This window comes from Mus caroli, unplaced genomic scaffold (genome assembly GCF_978045245.1).
Source record: "Mus caroli unplaced genomic scaffold, Mus_caroli_1 scaffold_14, whole genome shotgun sequence".
Lineage (NCBI taxonomy): Eukaryota > Metazoa > Chordata > Mammalia > Rodentia > Muridae > Mus > Mus caroli.
In genome coordinates, this window is record NW_028227269.1 from 51,135,404 (window position 1) to 51,159,194 (window position 23,791).

The window sequence follows — 23,791 nt, forward strand, 5'->3', positions numbered from 1 at the left end:
TTTTTCCCTAAGGGTTAGAGTTTTTCCATATTTAAAAATCCAATAGTTACAATGTGAATGCTTTTAAGTATGGATTTTTAAAAATCAAAACAGTAACTAGAGATCCCAAAAGTTTTACAAAGATCACTTGTGCTTTATTCTCCGAGATGCAGTCATTTATTTATCTAACATATAGTTTTAACAAATATGTCCAACATTTATTGCACATCCACTTTTCAAGAGTTTGAAGGCTAAATATGCTCCTGGTCCTCCCTGTTTGTGCAAAGGCAGGTAGCTGACTCTTCCAGCATCTAGTTATCTCCTGAGCTCTGAAATTAATTCATTATAACACCTTTCTTTAGTACTTTTAAACCTCATGGAAGTAGGACAGTAATTATGATGAGAACAATAGAAATATTATAAATTTCTACTAGTTGCTAATTTAAAAGGTCTTAGGGGTGGCTTAGTAATATAACCATCATTTATAATAGCTTTTTAATTAGCTATTAATTCTTTGATAATTTCATACAGTACATTTTGATCACATTTAACTCCCATTTCTCCCCTAATTCCTACCAGAGTCACATCCCCTACATTACTCCCCTCAACTTCTTGTCCTCTCTTAAAAAAAATCCACCAAGTCCAACTTGTGCTGCATAAATCCTCCTGGATGTGGGGCCATCTGCTTGAGCATGCTCAATCAGAGGGCCATACCATTAAAGAAAAGTGATTTTTTTTCTCTTCCGGACACCATCACCTGTCAATAGCTTCCCAGCTAGATGTGAGCCTTGCTGGAGTAGTGCCTGACCTTGCACAGATGCTGTGTTGCCTCCACAGCTGCTCTGAGCTCATGAGTGCAGTGTTCCTGTCATCTCTCTAAGATGGTATTTTCCTTCAGGCTTCCCTGACTGCTGGCTCCAGCAACTCTCTCTGAACCTCAGAAAGGTAGAGATATAGATCTCCCATTTGTCTTGTGTTGGGGTCGCCAGGACTCCTCTGACCGTCAGCTTGGGTAGAGACATCCCATATCTAGCACTGGGCCTGTTATTTAGCATCCTATAGTTCCTGGGAGAAACATTGTTCTCTGTATAGGGTAACTCCAGTTTAAACTCTTTTATATGACTATATAAATGGTATCATTATAGAAGAGAAACTCCTAAGTAATGACCAACTAAATCAAACACTTAAAAAAAAACTCCTCAAAAAAAAAAAAAAAGCCGGGCGTGGTGGCGCACGCCTTTAATCCCAGCACTCGGGAGGCAGAGGCAGGCGGATTTCTGAGTTCGAGGCCAGCCTGGTCTACAAAGTGAGTTCCAGGACAGCCAGGGCTATACAGAGAAACCCTGTCTCGAAAAACCAAAAAAAAAAAAAAAAAAAAAAAACTCCTTTTAGATTGGGAATCACACTATTATTCTCTTAAAAATTGCAAGCTTGTCTCACTCATGCCTGGATGGTTTGGGGTTCTGACTTTGTCATTTAATGAGACCTTTCCAGGCATGAAGGCTTGAAGTTACACAACTACACTTGGCTCAGTTTCCACTGAGGTTAGAGGTTAATCTTCCTCTCTGCTCAGGGCACATTGGTGCTAGAGGCTGCTTATGCCTTCCTCCTCAGCATACATCATTGCCGGAAGGTAATGCAGCAAGCACCAAGGGTGAGCATCCACTGAGTAGGTATCCAGGTACCAGACTCTCTGTCTTGGTATTTTATTCCCTCCAAGCCTTTCAACATCTTTTTGGCATGGCTTATCACTTCTTTTCCTTTAAACTTGTGTGTGTGTGTGTGTGTGTTTGTGTGTGTGTGTGTGTGTGTGTGTGTGTTTGCATATGTGCTGCATGCAACATGCATGTGGAGATCAGAGGACTAGTTTCAGGATTTGGCTTTCTTCTTCCATGTGTGCTCTGGGGTTCATACTGGAACCGTCAGCCTCGGTGGCAAACATACTTAGACACTGAGCTGTCTCGCTGCACATCATTTCCAGTTTGTAGATGGAAGAAACAAAGGTTAACAACATCAAGCTGCTGACCTGTAATCATAGAGCTGATTAGTGTTAGAGCAAGGGCTTGACTCTGAAACTCCGTGAGTCTCATCGTTTGTGTCAAGTCAAAGTACATACTCAGAGGAGGAAATGACACACAGGCAGAGAGAGAGAGAGAGAGAGAGACTACAGATATCACCATTCATTCATTCATTCATTCACTCATTCAATAGATGTATCTTTGAGTGTCAGCGGGCTTGTCCAAGGCCTGGGCTGGACCTTAGTCACGAGGCCACAGTGACTTATCTCCTTCCTCCTGCTGTAATTTAAATGAGGAGAATCGAGCAGATCTCAGAAGAGAGTGGTAAGGATTAGATGGAGACGTGGTGTAAGAATCAGGCACCCCTCCCCCATTTTGAGACGAGGAAGCCAGGCTTTAGGAAAAGTTAGTTACCACAATTATTTGTACAATATCATCTGGGTATTGTAGAATAAGAGTGTTGGGGTTGGAAATAGATACAAGAGGAGAAGGAATAGCTGAAGGGAGAGAGCATTCCAGAGACAGAATGAATACACGAATAATAAAATCTCATGTAAGTCCTGGGGAGGTCCAGTCTCTGGATGACCTGGCTGAAGAGATGGTGTGGGTCTAGCAATTGGAATGGGGGGGCTGGGGCTGGGGGCTGGAGTCAGTGCCTTCACGAAGAAAACTCAGGTCACTTTTGCCTCCTTTCCTTCATGTGCCAAGGGCCTTGACCAGGCTGTCATCCAGCTTGGTTAGAAGAATCCAGTTTTTATCCTACATCATCAATTAGAAATCTCCCAGTTTGTCATATGATATATGAACTAAATTAGTAATGAGACAAAAGCCTCAATTACACAATTAAAGAGTAAAAACAAAACCTTACAATGTGACAAAGAAAACTGGGAGTGCTTTTGAAATTATTAACATACTCTGTTTTAAAAGAAAAGATAGAACCGGAATTTTGGGGTTGATCTCGACCATCTCTAAGGCGCTATGCCCAAGTTAAAGTTTGAATACTTAAAAGGTGGATGGTGTGTATAAAGCGATGTAGTAATTGGTTATGTGCCTTTTCACGGGTCAGGCCAGAGCGACTGAAATGGGTTCAGATTTCACGTGGAATGCAGTTAGGTTCGTGTACTCAGTGTTACACTCACTGAAACCATTACTATTGTGTGTTTCAGGGCCGGCTTGACTCCCTCACAGAAGTGGACGACTCAGGGCAGTTAACTATCAAATGCTCTCAGAATTATTTGTCTCTGGATTGTGGTATTACTGCCTTTGAACTTTCTGACTACAGTCCAAGTGAGGATCTGCTGGGTGGCCTGGGCGACATGACCACTAGCCAGGCCAAAACTAAATCGTTTGACTCTTGGAGTTACAGCGAGATGGAAAAGGAATTTCCCGAGCTCATCCGAAGCGTTGGGCTGCTTACAGTGGCCACCGAGCCTGTCCCTTCCAGCTGTGGAGCAGCCAATGAGGACTCATCTCAAGTGACCCTTTCAGAAGACCACAGAGCTGGACATGAGGAAGACGGCGCTCCTGAACCTGGAGAGCAGCTGGGCTCAACACTGGGGACGTCTTCCTTAGGGGACACACTGACAAACGCTGCTGAACACCCTCCGGAGACAGCAAACCAAGACTCTACTTCCTCTCCGCAGCTTGGTGCGAAAAAATCCCAGCCTGGTCCTTCTGAAATGATGACTCCCAAGAGATCCATCCGCGATTGCTTTAATTATAATGAGGACTCTCCCACGCAGCCCACATTGCCCAAAAGAGGGCTATTTCTAAAAGAAACTCTTAAGAACGAGCGGAGAGGCAGTGATGGGAAGGGGTGGGTGGTTGACCTGAAGCCTGAGCTGAGCAGAAGCACCCCGTCCCTGGTGGAACCCCCTGACAGATCGAAGCTCTGCCTAGTGTTGCAGTCTTCCTACCCCAGCAGCCCTTCGGCCGCCAGCCAGTCCTATGAATGTTTGCACAAGGTGGGGATCGGCAATCTTGAAAACATAGTCAGAAGTCACATTAAAGAAATTTCTTCCAGTTTGGGAAGGCTTACTGACTGCCATAAAGAGAAACCACGACTGAAAAAGCCTCACAAGACCTTGGCCGAGGTGCCCCTGTGCAAACTACCTAAACGGGGAACTGGTTCAGGAAAGCAATCTGAGAATACCAAGAGCTCAGCCATGCCGACCATGGTGTCTCCTGGAGCTCCGAAAGCCACGGCAGGACCAGCAACAGATTCTGAGTCTACAACCTCAGGTGACACGTGCCATCAGAGAAATCGGGGTGGAAAATTGCCAGCGCAGTCGAAGGCCTCCAGCTCATCCCCTTGTAGTCACAGCAGTGAGTCCTCTCTTGGCTCAGACAACATCAAATCCCCACTTCCTCTTCTTTCAAAAAGCCAAAAAGGCTCCCCACCCACTCCATGTCACGCCACACAGAGCGGTCAGGTGGTGGAGGCCTGGTACGGCTCTGATGAATACCTAGCGCTGCCATCTCACCTTAAACAGACGGAGGTGTTAGCTCTGAAACTGGAGAACCTAACCAAGCTTCTACCCCAGAAACCCAGAGGAGAGACTATCCAGGATATTGATGACTGGGAACTGTCTGAGATGAATTCAGACTCTGAAATCTATCCAACGTACCACATCAAGAAAAAACACACAAGGCTAGGCACCGTCTCTCCGAGCTCATCCAGCGACATAGCCTCATCTCTCGGGGAGAGCATTGAATCTGGGCCCCTGAGTGACATTCTTTCTGATGAGGACTTATGTCTGCCCCTGTCCGGCATGAAAAAGTTCATTGATGAGAAATCAGAGAGACCTTCATCCTCTGAGAAGAATGAGAGCCATTCTGCTACAAAATCAGCCTTAATTCAGAAACTAATGCAAGATATTCAGCACCAAGATAACTATGAAGCCATCTGGGAAAGAATTGAGGTAAGGTTAGTTTTAACCTAGTGATTTCTTGTCTGGGTTTTAAAAATAATTCCAGGGAAGTAGTCACCTCCTTCCTACTCTTTATCAAATATGTTAAGTTTTCATTTAACCTTTAAATTCTTCAAAGGAAGACATGGAAAAACAATTGTATCCATCCCAGGAGCCTTGACTGCTGGAGAATTCTGTTGCTCCTACTCAAGCTGAACAGGGTACCTGATGAACGAGCCGTTGCTGGGAAACAGCTTACAGCAGTCATGGCACACACATGGGATGCGCATCCAGTGCACACACCCGGTGGGGCATCACAGTTACCTTCCACACCTCCAAATCTCCTTCCTTAGCCCCAAAGTGACTCTCGCTCTCTAGCACCTTCTGTTGAAAAGACCACTCATGTCCAACTTACTAGCCATCCCTGTTTTCTCCCCTCCTCTTCCTTTTGGGGACCTCTGGCTTATTTCTAAACCATCTTTCACATCCACTACGTGGGGGATTTTGGGAGAAGAGATTTGATTTGGGGTAAATCTGTACTTTTGGAAGGAATTATTGGATGTGATAGAACCTTTGAAGACAGACATCAGGACTCCATAATATAGCTTATGGTTTTATTCTCCAAGAGGCATCTAGACAAAGATTGACTTTCTCTAGAACTCTGTTGGAAATAGGTCTAGATAAGTTTATCATTATTTCTTTCCCTTGGAATAAAATTGTCCATACCTTGCATAATGTGTATAGCACTTTACTATGTGTAAAAATCTTCCAGATGCACGTTTAAGCCTTATTCTGCCACTATGCAAGGAGGTTATCTACAAAATGAATTATTCTTCTATACTGATAGAAACAGAGGTTTGGTAAGCCTAAGTTAGTTTTATAAGCTAACTGACTAGGTTGACAGACATATCAACTGGATGATACTTTTGCTTGGAAGGCTAAGATGCAAATCTGTATCTCTTGATTCTTCATCATTTTTACTGTTGCAGTGTTAGAAAGATTTATCCTGCAGGGAAATTTTAATGGGGGAGGAAAACAAGATTTGGTAGAGAATATCACTGTAACCCTGGGTTTGCCCAGGTACTTCTCTTGTCTTTTATATGTTCATTGATGAACATTATCAGGCTAGGCACTGTTACAGTACAGTACATATGGACAGAATAACCTTTTAAATGAAAAGTCAAGTCTATAAAAATAAAATTAGCATAAATATATGATAGTTATGTTTCAAATAATTGTCATCATACATCAAGTATTTAGGTATCTGGTCCTCATTACAATCCTGGCATTAATTTCAAATGGGGTTAATTAATTGGGGATAAAAATATAGATGAGGAGACAGAGGCTGAGAGACATCAGGTAAATCTTCTCTGGAGCTAACACCACTGACTTGATCAAATTCTCAGAGTTGTAAGTCCAAAGTTAGGACTTGAATGCAGAGCCAGCCTTACCTGAGCAGTGTGCACCACGGCTCCCGGACTGGCTAAGAGAAACTATGGCGGCCTTGGTGAGAACCAGTGTGGAGTCAATTTTAGGGGCTTCTGTGAAGCAGAGCCGGAAGTGGGGTAGTGTCAAAGAGTGAATGCAATCAAGCAAAGGAGTCTAGGCCTTGCTCGGCCACCAAAGGCTCCGGGGCCATTTTCCCATTGTCACTCCCTGGTGTTCCCTCTGGTCCCTGTGAACCTCACAAAGCAGAAGATAGGCGACATGCTAATGGCTGCTTCACAGGAGGGACTAGTACACCGTGATGGGTGATGGAACTCCCCAGCACAATACCTGCATATGGTACCCAGCATCTCAGCTCCCAAGAATCCTCAGATCCCCTGACACTCACCTTTGTGTCTTTATGCTGATTTTATTGATAGGAAGGATTTCTTTGTAGTGTACTTTTATTTTTGCTCCTTTGAAACCCATTTTTGTTTCTTTTTTGAGATTATAGTTTAATTACACTTTTCCCTTTCTGTGATTCCCTCCAAACCCTCCCATAAACCTCTTCCCACTCTCCTTCGAATCAATGGCCTCTTTTTTGCATGCGCGCATGTGTGTGTATATATACATATATATTCCTAAATATAACCCATTGGTTGAGTCCATGTATTGTTTCTTGTATCAATGTTTGCAGGACTGACTGGTACTGGGCAACCACTTGGTGTGCTCATCCTCCCGGAGGAGCTTCCACCGCCAGTATTACTCAGTTGCCTGTAGCTCTTTGTGTAGGGTTGAGGCCTCATGGGCTCCCCGCCCCCACCTCCACCCCATTTGGAAACCCATCCTTTTAGTAGACAGCATATTTACATAGTTTAGGAACTTTATTGTCCATTAGCTCTCCCTCATACCTCTTGACCCTATCTTGGGTTCTGACCTCAGGTAACTGTTGTTACTTACAGGCTTATGTCTTTTAAGAAGTTCTTATTCATTTATAAGCAAGAGCAGACATTTTTGTTAAGTAATATTTTAAAAACCAAGAGTCAAGTTGCAACCCGTCCTTCATAAATAGAAGCTCCTTTCTGTTTGTTATTATTATTATTTCTTGACGTCTCTAGGATGTTTGGGGGGGGGCTTACCAGCTCTCTATGACTTACCAAGAATTTATGGTATAGGTAAATTGATGGAGGATTTCAGGTTAGAGTGCCCACGACTCTGCCCCATGAACTTTCAACATAAAATTAAGAGGAAACAATTAAATCAAGTCACTGAAGCAGTTTATGTTTTTCTGAGAAACGCATGGAATGGAATAAAAGTAATGAGAAGAATTAGAGAAGGGAGTGCCTAAAGCAAATGGACTTTAGCCTAGGTTAAAAGGTGACATGGTGTCTGGATAACTTACATGAGTGCACGAGCTATATCACAAAGGGCAAGTCTAGCCTGAGCCGTGTATTCCTAGTGCTGCTCTGTTTGTTGGTTAACTTTATTTTGTTCTATTTCTTCTTAGAATTACCGAGCAATTAAACCCAGGAGCTCTTACATGCTAGGCTAGGCTGAGCAGTCGAACCCAGGGCCTCTTACATAGCAAGCTAACACTCCACCACTCAGTTACATGTCTAGTCTGTTTGTAAAGTAATGTATTATTGGAACACAGTCATGCTTTTTTTCCCCTGTGGATGTTTCTGCTTTGTAATGATAGACTTGAAGAGTTATGACAGAAACTATGTAGCCTGCAAAGAATGAAGTACTTCCTGTCTGGCTGACGGGGGAGCCAAGTTCCTGGCCTCTGCTCTTGATTGAGGAGGAAACAGGAAAACTCATTTCTGAGTAGCATATATTAAATGCCAGATTCTGCAGTAGGTCCTCTCATGTAATTTATATAACAACCCTATAGAAGACCTGTCCCACAGGACCCTGATATAGCTATCTCTTGTGAGGCTATGCCAGTGCCTGGCAAATACAGAAGTGGATGCTCACAGCCATCCATTGGATGGAACACACACAGGGTCCCTAATGAAGGAGCTAGAGAAAATACCCAAGGAGCTAAAGGGGTTGGAAACCCTATAGGAGGATCAAAAATATGAACTAACCAGTAATACCCCGCCCCCAGCTGTGCCTCTAGTTGCATATGTAACAGAGGATGGCCTAGGTGGCCATCAATGGGAGGAGATGCCCTTGGTCTTGCAGAGATCATATGCCCCAGTACAGGGGAATGCCAGAGCCAGGAAGCAGGAGTGGGTGGGTTGGGGAGCAGGGTAAAGTGGGGGTATAGGAAACTTTCGGGAGAGCATTTGAAATGTAAATGAAGAAAATATCTAATAAAAATACATATTAAAAAAACCAGTACAGACCACTGGGGGTGGGGTGGGGGAACCTGTCCCATTTTGCAGATGATGAATCTGAGGATCAAATGAGCTGAAGGTCATGTGACTGCTAACTCTAGAGAGGACTTGATCTGTGAGAGAGAGTAAAATGCCAAGGAATTAAGACAGTAATCATAAGAATAGATAAAAATCCATTTACCAAACTCACAAAAGTGCTTCTGGGTTAGTAAATGGACAGTGGGAACTTTTTGTAATGACTGTGTGGGGACAGCCACTTGTCTAAAGTGGGAAATTCTCGGATCTACTGAGCAGTAGATCCAAACTCTTGGAACAGCTGAGCAGTGCCTAGGAGGGAATGCAGCCCTGGTGTGTGTGTGTGTGTGTGTGTGTGTGTGTGAGAGAGAGAGAGAGAGAGAGAGAGAGAGAGAGAGAGAGAGAGAGAGAGAGAGAGACAGACAGACAGACAGACAGAGAGACAGAGAGAGAGAGAGAGAGAGAGAGAGAGAGACAGAGACAGAGACAGACAGAGACAGAGACAGAGACAGAGACAGAGACAGAGAGCTCAGTGAAGACACTCTGGGTTTCTGGAGAACACTGTCCTGAGAGATGACACTAGTCACTTGGAGTCAGTGACACTAAATTGATAGATGCATGACACAGGTAGGCCCATTTTTCCACAGAGATGCAAATGTCTTCAAACGCCAGATTATGGTATCTTGTCCTCAGTCAACTGGCCCAGCTGTTGCTGTACTTCGTTCTCAGAGACATATATACACCGCTTTTGAGAACGTGCTGCCAGCTGGAGATGTCACCGCTCGTAAATTATTTTGGATTCAGTGCAGCACAGACTTAGTTCATCCCTTGCTCTTTGTAACTGGGTTGGATAAAACTGTCCTCATGTCTGCACAGAGGCAGCTGTCATTGTGCTCAGAGATGAAGCTGGGAAGGTGTGGGTGGAGTGTGTTGTAAAAGTAGGAGAATGAATTAAAGTGACACTGGTTTTAACAATGATTTTCCCCACAGTTAAATGGGTACAGACGGGCCCTGTCCTTACAGACTTCATTTTGGTTATGTGCCTACACATCCGTGACCACACCCTGACTGTGGCAATCATCACATGTCCCCTTCACTTTCTTCCTTTTCTGTTTTTCCTTCATTGTGGTTACCGAGACTCACACTCGCTGTGTTAACCATGTGAGGTGTGCAGTTCAGGAGTGTTGGGTTCTCACATTCCTGTGAAACGGCTCGTGAGAATATTCTCCTCTTGTAAGCCTGAAACTCTTGCCAGTGGGTCTCAACCTCCCTAAGGCTATGGCCCTTTAATGCAGTTCCTCGACTTCGGATGACCTCCAATCATACAACTATTTTTGTTGCTACTTCATCACCATAGTTTTGCTACTGTTATGAATCATAATGTAAATACCTACGTGTTCCAATGGCCATAGGCAACCTCTGGTGCGCAGGCTGAGAATTGTTGCTCTATGCCATTAAATGGCCCCCTTCATTCTCAGCCCCTTGTCTCTGACTTTAAGGGCTCTGCCAGCAGCATCTGCATGGAATGACACGATGTCTTTCCTGTGACTGAGTTATTTCACTAGCACAAGTCAAGTCCAAGTTCTGTTCATTTTGTCTACCCACTGTTTGCAACATAGTTGCATCTCCTATTCAAAGCAAGAATAAGTCATAATATAATAAAATGCATGGTGATATGTATAGTAATTCACTGTGAGTTACACATCCAGATTTTCCTCTGCCTTGAATTGGCATCTCTCATTGTCTTTGTGACCAGATACCTGACCAAGCAGCTTAAGGGAGGGGATTCATTTGGCATGAAGTTAGAAGGGACACAGTTATCATGACAGGGAAGGCGTGACCACAGGCAACTTCATGACAGGGTCACATGGCTGGGCCTCTTCACTTCTCAGCAGAACTGGAAGCAGAGGCCAGACTAGAAGCTGGATGTGGAAAACTATGTCAACCTCGGAGCCAGCCCCAGAAACTCATTTCCTGCAGCAAGGGTCCACCTCCTAAATGTTCCATGACTGACCACAGCAGCAAATAGCTAGGGAGCACATGTTCAAGTATGTGAGTCTATGGGGGCCATTCCCCATGCAAAGGATGAAGCAACCCCACTGTCCTGTTAGGGAGAACCTGAGAACTGCCCTTCCGACCACAGCCCCACCCCCACCCCACTCCCACCTCCGCGTCTTCTCTCCTTCCATCTTTTTTCTCATCCCTGCCTCTTTACTCTTCTGGACCTTGTCTTCATTCCAGCTCCCGAGAAAGAAAAAGAGAAAGGTAGCCAGCTTTCTTCTGTGGACGTGAATGTTTGACACATTTCTTCTGTTCACATGCCACTGGTCTGGGTCACCAGGGAGCTTCAGAAATGAACCAGCGTGTTATTGCTACAGCTATGTCTTGCTGTAGCTGCTGCTTAGAACAGCTTGGTGAAAGGAGGGGACTGTGAAGTTAGAAGGAAAGGGGCCAGAGAGGGAATCTAATGCCAAATATCTGCACAGCAAAGCTACGAAATGAATCTGTTTAATAAATGTATGAATACATGAATGAATGACTGGAGGTTTTGTTAAGTGTAAGCTTCTTCTAGACTAGGGTCATAAACCAATGATTTGAGGGACCAGGTGGATGGTGTAAATGAGTCATATAGGATGCATAAATGAGGGACAGCGGGTCGATTCAACTGGAGCCTACACAAAGTGTCTAAAGGACAACACCTCTCAGCTGCAGATGCCATTTGTGTGGGAATGTGACTTTGTGCGGCAAGAGATTTTTTTTTTAAGTAGGAAACCTACATTTTATGTGACATCTCCCAGTTTTAAAATTTTAATCTGAGCCGTTTTTAAATAGACCCAATAAACACATTCATGGCAAAGATTTGGCTTCAAGTCACTAAGCTGCCATCTTTGATGGGAAACAACTACTTAAGGTCTTTAAGCATATAGGATTGGTAGCTTCTATACATTAATCTGACCCTCGTTTGGGGACATGCCTCTAAGCCATGGTGATTTTCAGCTGTGGCTGCTCATTACAACTGCTGGAGGTCATCCCAAACACCCCAATCTCAAACTTTACCCCAGAGCAATTAAATCAGGACCTATTGCTTTACAAACTCTTCCAGGAGGTCTGGCAGGATGGCTCTGTGCGTGAAGGCGCTGGCATGCAAGCCTGGAGATCTGAGTTTGATCCCTGGGACCCATTAAAGGAGAATGGAGAGAATCAGCCCCACAAACTGTCCCCTAACTGCTCTGCACGTGGTATGGCACATACATATGCACACACTAATAACAATTGTTAAAGTTATTCAAGCAGTCACAATGTTCAGTTAAATTGCACAGTAATCCTTTAGGGCCAATTTTGAAGGGTTTTGCAGTAGGCTGTTTATGTTACTACATAACTGTGGATCCATAAAGATGATTTGTTATGTTTTTGGGTCTGTCTTAAAATAAGAAAATGACCGGGGGTGGTGCCACACGCCTTTAATCCCAGCACTCCGGAGGCAGAGGCAGGCAGATTTCTGAGTTCGAGGCCAGCCTGGTCTACAGAGTGAGTTCCAGGACCACCAGGGCTACACAGAGAAACCCTGTCTCGAAAAAACAACAAAACAAAACAAAACAAACAAACGAAGCAGAGAAAAAGCTAATTTGTAGATTTCAAGTTGAAAATTGGGGGCTAGGAGAAGTAAAGATTTAATAAATGGTTCTCAGGGACCACATCAAGTTAGGTTATGCAGTAAATGTTATCTTAAATGCCAACACTATGGCCGTAATCCAAGTTGAGAATTCTAAATCAACACAATGGTTTTAAAGATAAGCCCACAAAATTCTCTTTAGGGATAACAATAAGGCTTCAGAGAAATGTGTTGTGGCAACGCCAGGAGAGAAACGCAGCCTTGCATTAACCCTGCTGAGAGATTTGTTGAGCGTGCCAAGGTCATTGTTCAAGGTTGGTTGAGAAGAACCACAGCTTCGAAACAAATCCCTTCTTGTTTTCCCAGGAGGAATGCTGCAGTGCCTTCTGTGGTTTCTGCAAAGCTTGCGATGGGCCTTGACAGAATATTAGTGATGATTTACCACCACCGTGAGGCTATGCTAGGCACTGCATCTGGTTCTCTTGGAAAAAAAAAAGTTCTGTTCACAAATATAAACGTGAAAATGAGAATCTCAAAAATTTGTAGGGTGTGTGTGTGTGTGTGTGTGGTGTGGTGTGGTGTGTGTGTGTGTGGTGTGTGTGGTGTGTGTGGTGTGGTGTGTGTGTGGTATGTGGTGTGGTGTGGTGTGTGGTGTGTGTGTGTGTGTGGTGTGTGGTATGGTGTGTGTGTGTATCTGTGTGGTGTGTGGTGTGGTGTGTGTGTATCTGTGTGGTGTGGTGTGTGTGTGTGGTGTGTGTGGTGTGGTGTGTGTGTGGTATGTGGTGTGTGTGTGTGTGGTTTGTGTGGTGTGGTGTGTGTGTGGTATGTGGTGTGTGTGTGTGGTTTGTGTGGTGTGGTGTGGTGTGTGGTGTGTGTGTGTGTGTGTGGTGTGTGGTGTGTGTGTGTGTGGTGTGTGGTATGGTGTGTGTGTGTGTGTGTGTGTATCTGTGTGGTGTGTGTGTATCTGTGTGGTGTGTGTGTATCTGTGTGGTGTGGTGTGTGTGTGTGTGTGTGTGTGTGTGTGTGTGTGTGTGTGTGTGGTGTATATTCTTTCTTGGTATGGAAGCACCATGACTAGGGAAGAAACCCAGGTATCAGTATGACTACAGCAGCAAGATGCCATTGACATTCAGGTTTACATTTTAAAGACAATTTTAAATTTTGAGAGAAGGAGGGCAAGAAGGAAAGAGATAAGGATATAGGGGAAGATGAGAAGAGAGGGGGATGAGAGAGTGGGGAAGAGAAGGAGGGTTTTCTGCCTTGTGAGCTCCAGGCTGTGAGTGACTATCCAGTCCCCTCCTACCAGCTCATAGGAGCACTGGGGTTGCTGGCCTCGTAGCATCATCTCCAGCTGTTGACATGGTCCTAGGGATCCAATCCAGGTCATCAGGCTTGCGTGGCAGCTTTTATCCATTGAGTTTTCCTGCTGACCCACGTTTTAAAAATACAATTAAAGCAATACTTAGGACCCCAGTGAATTATTCTCTTCTCCTTTAAACATGAAACAACAACTTTTCATTACTGTGTGGTATTTTAGAAGGAGGCAATCACAAATCTGAAAAAAAAATATCCTCTGTTGCTTACTTGTAGAATTTCAGGAATGATACTAAATAGCCATTCCTTTCATACTTTATCACATTCGATTGATAAAATATGTAGATAATACCACTTTGTTAATGAAGAAAGATAGAAAAGCTACGACTCTGACCAGTGATTCACAGTGGGCAACTGAGTTTTATTCACAACCCCACTTATTAATTACGAACACTTAAGTCTCTTCAAGTTTACAATCAAGGTTCTATGATTTTAGTTTGATTTTATTTCTTGAGATGAAGTCTAACTTTGTAGCCCAGGCTGGTCTGGAACATCCTCTGTAGTGCAGACTCAGGCTTGGGGTGAGCCTCAGGCTGGTCTGGAACATACATCCTCTGTAGTGCAGACTCAGGCTTGGGGTGAGCCTCCTGGCTTGGCCGCTTGAGTGGTGAGAGCCACTGTGCTTAGGTGCACTTTGTAGTTTTGAGATGTGATATATTTTATCACACCATTGCACTGACTATTTTATGAAATCCCAGAGAACGAAGACTACATGAATGCTAATCTTAATGTTATTATGATCTCTCCAATGAATCTGGAGAGTTGGCATCAATTCTATTGAACAAAGCTGCAATAAGAACCTTTGCTTCTGTGCAAAGCATTCTTTGGTGTGTTTTACTCCAACATGGGGCTCTGGATGAGCTTCTCTTAGAGAATCTTAACGGCACGTGAAAATGAGGCTGGATGTCAACAAGCTTGGACGTGGGAAACTATTCCTGATGCAGTCTCAGCATTGTAAGATGGAAGAAGCAGATATCTTGGAAGAGTGGGGCCTTGCTAGAGTTTATAAGATGCCTAGAGGGTGACCAAAGGTGACAGACAGGAAGAATTAGGCATGGGCTAGTATGAATTTGTGTCAAATGAGGTCAGGTAAATGTCACATACTGGAAACATTCATCTTGGCAGACTTGCCTCTGTGATGTCTGTCAGTACTGTTGCTTGTCCTCTGTTCAGACAAGGTAGGGAAGAACCATTCCCAAGCCTGTGTGTGAGCCAGAGGGTCTTACTGTACAAAGCAGCCTGGGCTGACTTGCTTTGTGAATAAAAAGTGTTCTCACGAAAGGATGCTGCCAGTAAGTCGGGACCACGTGCTTTCTGTCCTTCAAGCTGAAGAATGAAGGTGCTGGCTCACTTCCCAAGAAGCGAGCGGCTTCTTGTCTGCTTTCCACTGACCCTCATGCTTTAACTCGGATAAAGGAAGTAATTGTGCTTTCTTCTTTCTTGAATGTTTTAAGAAAATCATATTGGCAAAGTATCACTTATAGGTGATAATCTGTCATTTCCCCCTCCCATGTGTGTGTATTTGGAAGACAGAAGATAGAGCAGAGACGGAGACAAAGGCGTACGTTACAGTTAGCAAGTTAGTACTTTATCTTTTCCTCCTTCCTGCCCTCCAAACTAAATGTGGCAGAGTTGGTGAAACTCTATGCTATGATTTCCTTAATTTCTGTAGTATAGAGAAGATTTGTGTCCATATTTACAAAACTAATACTTAATTTAAAATTTATATTTACAAAGTAAAGCTATTTTTCTGGTCCTATCGTCACTCCATCTCAAGGGTTTTGTTATTTGGTGGATGCCATTGTGTTTAAGAGACCAAGGGGTGCTTAAGCAGGTGTAGAATCCATAAAAAGTCATATTGTGCCCTGATCTTTTGCTGACCCATCCTACTGGGATATAAGAGGATCAAGAACTCCTAAAATAGTCTTGCTTAAGACATAAAAAAGAAGAACCTTTAGAAGCGTAGTAGATAGGACTTTGTAGCAAAGGAAACATCACTCTTGGTAGGAAGAGATTTCTGAGCAATGTGTTAGTGACTAAAAAGATTCCCTGGTGCTGTATGGTTGCAAAACATGACAGCTGATAAGGTGGGCTCTGGAGCCATAATGTCTTCTAAGCCAAACACCATCATTGCCTCTAGTGTTAAACTCACCATGTATATTATTTTGAGTAAATAACTTGACATTTTGGTACTCCAGTCACATCCCCTGCAAAATATACTACTAATCCCAGCATAAGACAGAAGGAGGCAAAAGGGTCATGAAATCAAGACCAGCCTGGACACAGGGAGTTCAAAACAATCCTGGACACATCAAGACACTATCTTAGAAAAGCACAGGCAAGATAGATGCGTGGCTAAAGGCTGTGACAGTTAAATGTGTTTAAGTTTCTATAGAGCCCCAAGAACTGCTTAGTACCCACTTACCTTGTATTCTCTTTAACCCTTTAGTTTCCTAAGTCACTTTGAAGTCAACTTTCTGCAGGATCCCCTGCCACATTGTTCAAATCTACCATTCCCATGTCTTGGGACCTATCATGGCTATCCCAGTTTCCTGCACCTCTTCTTTGTGAGACTCTGGGCCTCCTGCCACGATAGATGGTGTTTACATTGTATTAGAGTCGATTTTCTCCTAATTGGTCCAATAATTTTAGTTAATGCATTTCTCTGTCATCTTAGGAAGTTTATGTAGACAAATTTATGCGATGACTATGTGTTCAGACAAATATAAACATCATTCTAGTTTATGATATTGCCACACAGCCACCTTATAAATAATATGTACTTATTTATTTGTAAGTATGAATATTTATAACATATTTATAATTACATACTTGTAAATAATTCCCTCAGTAAATTTAACCAGAAGGAAGGTGATTATACCATATTATATATAGAAAGGGGAATGGCCTCCAATAAATAGATTTAGAATTCTTCATCAAAATCCTGATGTGCCAGGTGTGGTGGCACACGCCTTTAATCCCAGCACTTGGGAGGCAGAGGCAGGCGGATTTCTGAGTTCGAGGCCAGCCTGATCTACAGAGTGAGTCCAGGACAGTCAGGGCTATACAGAGAAACCCTGTTTCGAAAACAACAACAAAAAAAATCCTGATGGATCAAGATGGAAAGATTAAGAAAAGATAGTGGAAAAGTATATAAATTGGGATGATTCTTGGGAGAGGAACATTTTAGGTGGATCTTAAAGGACAGAAAGCATGAATAAATCACAAAACATTGAGTGTGTGGAAGACAAGGATCACCTTGTCAAACTCCAAGCACGATGGTACAGACCACAGTGAGGAATGGATGCCACTCGTTTGACAGCCAGAACCTGTCTCTCTTCCTATTAGAGCATCACCTCCTAGAGTGTTGCATTGTAAAAACGTATCTCAAAGGGACAAGCCAGCCCTCTGCTAAGCCATGTGTGGTGCGGCATAGCTGCCCAGCCTTTATGTTTAAGATCTGGATGGTTTGTGGGTCTGCTGTTGACACCCTTCTCCTGGGTCAGCTTTTCTATGCCCCATGCCCCGGCACCGCTGGCATGCTGCTGTCACTGACTAGATCTTGCTGAAGATTTCCAAGCTCACAAACTAGTTTCCTTCCTAGACATTATAAATGTGTGATTTCAGAAATCGAAGTTATTATAGCTGACATGTTCCCAGTCTTCCTATGAACCCCTTCAGAACCTCCTCTTCCTTCTGTTGGGGACAGATACCTCCAACCAAATTAGGACGTCGGCAGTTGTTTTGGACTCTGACATCTCTATCATTAGTTGTTACCAATTGTCCATTCTCCCCTCCAGCACTCTCTGTAAACTGGCATATCTGTCCATGTTCACTTTGCTGGTTAGTTTTAGTCAAGTTGACCCATCCTAGGGTCATCTGGGAAGAAGGACTTTCCATTGAAGAGTCGACATAATGCTGTCCTATGGCCATATCTGTGGGGCATTTGTTACATGCTAATTAATATAGGAAGATTCAATTCATTGTGGGTGTTCTATCCCTGAGCAGATGGGCCTGGGCCATATAAGAGGAATAACTTGTCAAGCCAGAAGGAGCAAGCCTGTAAGCAGCATTCATTGTCTCAGCTGTAGTTCCTGCTTTGGATTCCTTCAGTGATACACTGTAACTTGTAAGCCAGATAAGCTCTTTGTACCCAAGTTAGTGTCTAGTCAGTGTTTTTATCACAGCAACAGAAAGCAAGCTAGAACCTTCCCTATTCTAGCCTAACCAAGGTCTTCGTAGCAGCCTTTAGACTGGCTTCTCTCTTCTTGACCTTGCAACTTGTTGCCCACACAGCAGCCAAAGTGAGTCTTTTAAGACATCAATACAATTCTCTCTTTCTCCTGCTTCAGAGATCTAGTAACCACTTACGGCCCTTGGGATGCAGTCCAAACTCTTGAACACATGACATGTGGTCCAACACCTGGCCAACCTCCTTCCTCACTGTTTCTTTCCCCTTTCCAGTGTTAGTTGTGTTCAACTACACAGAGCTCTCACAGGCTGTTCCCTCTTGGGCTTTATTTGCCACAGCTCTCTGTTCCTCTCATGCCCTCGTCTCTCTTTTCCAAATCATTTACCCTTATCTGACAATGGCCAGACTAGTAGTTCCCTCTAAGAAGCTGCCAAGTGAACGTCCTTCCTAGCGGCTCCTGACCCTTTAGCGGCATATTCATGAGAGGTTCTCAGACTGTGGCCCAGTTACCTCTCCCTGGTTCCTAAGACACTTTCAGGGGTGTGCAAAGATAAAGCTGTCCTCACAGTAATACTAGAAGAGAGTTTTGGGGAATTAACGCTATAGATTAAATCCAGAAGAAAACTAGAAATCGGCTGTCTCTTAAGCCAGACATACACACATTTACATACAGTTAATGCCCCACCTTCACTATTTTAAAAACATATAGATATTTTCCCATAGCAAGGTATCATTTATATTACCATATCATACAGTATTGCCATCTTAAAATTTATCAATACATATTTACGAATTCCTATAGTGAATATTAACAAATCTCAAAGAAGACAAAATTTCCTCAGTGTTTCCTCACTTTATTGTAATGAACTCACAAATTAAAAACATCACACACCTAGATGATGCTAACCATAAAGCAAACATGTTCCTGGTCTCAAGCCAGGCATCTGTGGATGTTTGTGCAGTGCTGAAGCCATGAAGCTCTGCATAGGGCTTATCCCCCCCCCCCAAAAAAAAAAAGACAAGAAGAGAGAAAAGGAAAAGAAACCCAGGGCAGAGCTGAAAGGTAGAACAATTAAGTTCACATTTCCCTTCACAATGTGTGTCTTTCTGCCTGAATTCTGACCTTCCTCATTTCCTAATAGATCCTTTCTCAGTCCCTTTTCTAAATGCTCTGCTATATGCACACTTACAGAGAAACATGTGTGCATTACAGGCTAGGACTCACAGGCATGAGAGGTCCTGTGCTTTCATTCTTTGTTCCTTTCTTTCTTTTTGAGTTTTGGTGACCTCATTTTACATTGTATTTTCTATATTCGTCCATTTTCCCAGTAAGTTCTAAGTACAAAGGATTTTTTACATTAAATGTTTGATGTACTGATCAGGTACAGCCTAACTTCAGGATGTCCTGGGCTATGAGCTCTGTAAGGGCATAGGCTCTTCCATCTGTGAATCCCAGCACCCGGTACAGTTTCTGATTCATTGTGAAGTCTTAATCGGTAAAGTGTTTAAAAAACAAGACTTGAAACATCTTCTGGATATATGCCCAGGAGTGGTATTGCTGGATCCTCTGGTAGTACTATGTCTAATTTTCTGAGGAACCACCAAACTGATTTCCAGAGTGGCTGTACCAGCTTGCAATCCCACCAACAATGGAGGAGTGTTCCTCTTTCTCCACATCCTCGCCAGCATCTGCTGTCACCTGAGTTTTTGATCTTAGCCATTCTGACTGGTGTGAGGTGGAATCTCAGGGATGTTTAAATTTGCATTTCCCTGATGACTAACGATGTTAAACATTTCTTTAGGTGCTTCTCAGTCATTCAGTATTCCTCAGTTGAGGATTCTTTGTTTAGCTCTGTACTCCATTTTTTAATAGGGTTATTTGATTCTCTGGAGTCTAACTTCTTGAGTTCTTTGCATATATTGAATATATATGTATATATATATGTGTATATATATGTGTGTGTATATACATACATACATATATGTGTATATATGTATATATATATATGTGTATATATATATATATATATATATATATATATATATATATATATATACCCTCTATTGGATTTAGGATTGGTCAAGATCTTTTCCCAATCTGTTGGTTGCCTTTTTGTCTTATTGACAGTATCCTTTGTATTATAGAAGCTTTGCAAGAAGGGCAATTTAATATTTAATTCATCTAGGTTGGTGTTACTCAATGTAGAGAAATATATATATTTCTATATTATATATATGTGTATATATGTATATGTATATGTGTATATACATACATATATATATATATATATATATATATATATATATATATATATATGTTGAATCAGTAGCATTGGTAACTTTGCATTATTCCCAAAGCCCTTGTCTATTTTTTTTTTTTTATTTTGAACCCGGAACTCTTGCCCAGAAGATGCCTATGGTAACTTTAAAATGAACAGTGCCACTCTGATGCCTAAGTTCTCCTGCCACAACCATCCCCGTGTGCACTGTGGTCCAGTTTGTAATGTTTCAACATCCTTTCCCTTGCTTGAGTAGGCGGATGTGAACAGGTATTTGTGCCCAGCTGTGTGCTCTCTGTCTCTCGGCTCATCTGCAGTGATAGAGCTCTGAGTTGTGTCCTCTTCTGATTGGCTGCCCTGACGTTCTACGGCAGTTGTTGCATTTTCTTGTCTACACGATCAACTTTCCATGTGGGATTTTGTCGCTTTTCTAGGAATGATAGCCTTAAAAGAAGCATATGTTCCCTAGAGAAAAGTTAGACTATTTAGGTAACAACACAACAATTACATGTGATCTTTTGAATACCCGGGAATTATACAGACACTCCACAAGTCTCCTTGCCTTTTTGTAGAACATCTTCAGCTCTGCTCTGTATAACAACATCTTCAGCTCTGCTCTTCAGTGTCAAGGAACTACCTCTTCTTTTTGACCCTGAAAATTTTCTGGGAAAATCAGAAAACATTGCTTACTGAAGATGCACGATTATCCCTAACAAAACGGGGGGAGGGGAACTTCAGCTGTGAATAAAAGACACCAGAAAGGAAAGGTAGGAAAGGGAGAGGAGAAAAGAGAGCTGAGGAGTGAAGAATAAGACAGGAGGGGGGCTGGGAGAAGAAGGAATGAGGAGAGAAAGACAAAAAAGAAACAATAATCAAGAAAAGAGAGAAGTTAGAATGGGAAGGAAGCTCTGAGCTGGGACGCGGTTGGTTGAGTGGCCCGGGGAACACTAAGCTGCAGCAGATGTGGCAATAAGAGCTTCCAGCAGAGGTGCTACAGCCCTTTTCTCTCTCTGTACCCATGAGGAAAGTCTGTCTACGTAGTCTGGTGTGGTGGTCCAAACCTGGAAAAAGAATCCTAAAAAACCATCTCATAGCTTTATGACTTTAAGTGAAATGCCCAACACCTCTGTGCCCTATTGTCTTCATCTGTGCACTGGGAAAGCTGCCATGACTCAGAAATATTGTTAGTTATTAAAATAGCCGGGATGAAGAACTGAAATATTAAGCACTTAAAGTTATACTACTGCTCATGGAAAAACCTACCATTAAACTGTTTAAAGGGTCAGAGAGGTGGCTCCGTGGTTAAGAGCACTGGCTGCTTTTCCAGAGGGCCCAGGTTCAATTCCCAGCATCGCATTGCAGCTCACAACTGTTTGTAGCTCCAGTTGCAGGGTTCTGGCTTCTTGGGGCACTGCATATGCATGGTAAACAGACACACATGCAGGCAAAGCACCTACACACATACAATAAAAGTAAGTCTTTAGAAAAACTTTTGAAGTATTGATATCCTAAATTCAAAGGGATGAATATGTCAAATATTTTGTACTTATAGTCAAATAAAGATCAACCAATCTGCTCAAGTTTCCCTGTAGGTTTGAGGGTACTCCATCCAAAGTCCTGCTTAGAGGAAGGCTGTAAATCTTTGGGCATGGCGAGGTGACCTGGGAGCACCCCCAGCTCCACTCCTCACATCCGAGTCTGTCCGTGTGGCAGCTTCCTCCCTATGAAGCAGAGTGTATGGGAATCTTACAGGGCGCTTGTGAGGGTTAAAAGGAGGTTTGACAAGTAAGGGCTACATTAATATGTATTAATTAGCAATCGTTTATTACTCCTTGCAGTTTATTCTGAAGTGTTTTTAAGCTTTTTAAATTAGTTCTTCACGATTTGTATTCCGTTTTTCTTTTGCTCTTAGAGTCTTTGATAATTTCTTTGTCTACACAAATAGGGAGCGACTGAATTCAAAGCCTCTAATTCTTTCCAGGAATCCTTCCCCACTGTAAGACAGATCTCCTTCTGGGCTTCTCTCATCCTAGCTGAGATCATTATTACTGGGACTGCCAGGCCCACAGATTTCAACTCAGCTTCCCTCTTGTATAACCCTGAGCTCAGAATGGACCATCTCTATCTGTTGACTTTAGATAAAGCTATTTCTTGACATTCTCCCCCCCCCGCCCCCGTTTTTGCCCCGTTCTTCTGGGGCAATTACACCAGTATGCTTTTATATTCTAAAGCTACCCATTGGAACACTAGAAGAGAAACTAAATGTTTCAGGAGGCATTGTCACCATTGGCACGCCTCTCTTGGTCTCAGCCTTCTTCTCTCCTGGTCTGGGCTTTGTGAACAGGAAGGGAGCAATTGAGTGAAGCAGAGGAGACAAGTGTTTGTAATTCCCAGGACTTCACACCGAGCCTCTGGATCTGGTGGCACTGCCACACGCAGGCAGATTCGTGGTCAGGAAGAGATAAGCCACATTTGAGTGTGATTGTATAAAAGCCTAAATTAGACGTCTCAGATCGAGATTCTGTATAAGAATTATGTTTAGAAATGCATGAATCTCTACCCTGCAGGATGCTCACATCCAATCTCCGTGCATAATTTTACTTCTAAATGGAGGTCTAATTTACTGGAGCCTAGATAAAGCTGTACTGCGGGAAGTTTGTGGTGTCCCTTAAGTGTTACTTGTTGGTGGCCCCACTGCCAAAGACGTGTTCCCGAGATTGTGTATTGTTTTAAGTTGTCAAATTTTATTCTTAAGTGCTTGGCTACTAATAGAAACATGTATTGGTGGTGTCCTTGCTAACCTGTAGGTTTCCCCGGCTGGGCTGCTTTCTGTTCAGTGGCTCAGTGATGCGGGAAGCAGAACCTTGGCTGTCTCTTCGTGCCCAGAGCAGTGGCTGCAGCCTGTCAGGCTGTGGCTGTGTGGGAACTTTTCTCACTCATCTCGGCAGTGCTTATCAACTTCACACAGTGCTGTGCTCTTACTGGGCAATTGAGTGTGTGTGTGTCTGTGTGTCTGTGTCTCTGTGTGTGTCTATATGTGTGTGTCTGTGTGTGTGTGTCTGTGTCTCTGTGTGTGTCTGTATGTGTGTGTGTGTGTGTCTGTGTGTCTGTGTCTCTCTGTGTGTCTGTGTGTGTGTGTGTCTGTGTGTATGTGTCTGTGTGTGTGTGTATGTGTGTGTCTGTGTCTGTGTGTCTGTGTCTCTCTGTGTGTCTGTATGTGTGTGTCTGTGTGTATGTCTGTGCATGTCTCTGTGTGTATGTGTGTTTGCAACAGGAATGGGTACATGTGGAGGCCAGAGTCAGATCATGTGTCTTCACTGAGTCCTCCGCATCTTAGGTTTTGAGACAGTCTTTCGTGCAGCTTGGAGCTTACCCCTCATCTTAGTTGGCTGGCCATTATGTTCCAGGGGCCTTTCTGCCTTCATAACTGCTGAGAGGTCTTGAGGATGCTACATTAATCCTCAGTCAATCCAGAACTGAGTGTCTCACAGTGCTCCTCCCATCATCCTGCTCTTACACAGTGCTCTTCCCATCATCCTACTCTTACACAGTGCTCCTCCCATCATCCTGCTCTTACACAGTGCTCCTCCCATCATCCTGCTCTTACACAGTGCTCTTCCTATCATCCCGCTCTTACACAGTGCT

General features: G+C 43.2%; 1 protein-coding gene across 16 annotated transcripts in view; it reads left to right on the plus strand.

Annotated features, from left to right (window-relative positions):
* Positions 1 to 23,791, plus strand: part of Akap6 (A-kinase anchoring protein 6) — a 435,939-nt gene that overhangs the window by 189,529 nt on the left and 222,619 nt on the right. For all 16 annotated transcript variants that reach the window (XM_085830363.1, XM_029484603.2, XM_021179349.3 and 13 more), the window contains one exon: positions 3,164 to 4,918. In XM_085830363.1, coding sequence (XP_085686489.1) covers positions 3,164 to 4,918 — 1,755 coding nt within the window. The remainder of the gene's footprint in view (positions 1 to 3,163; positions 4,919 to 23,791) is intronic.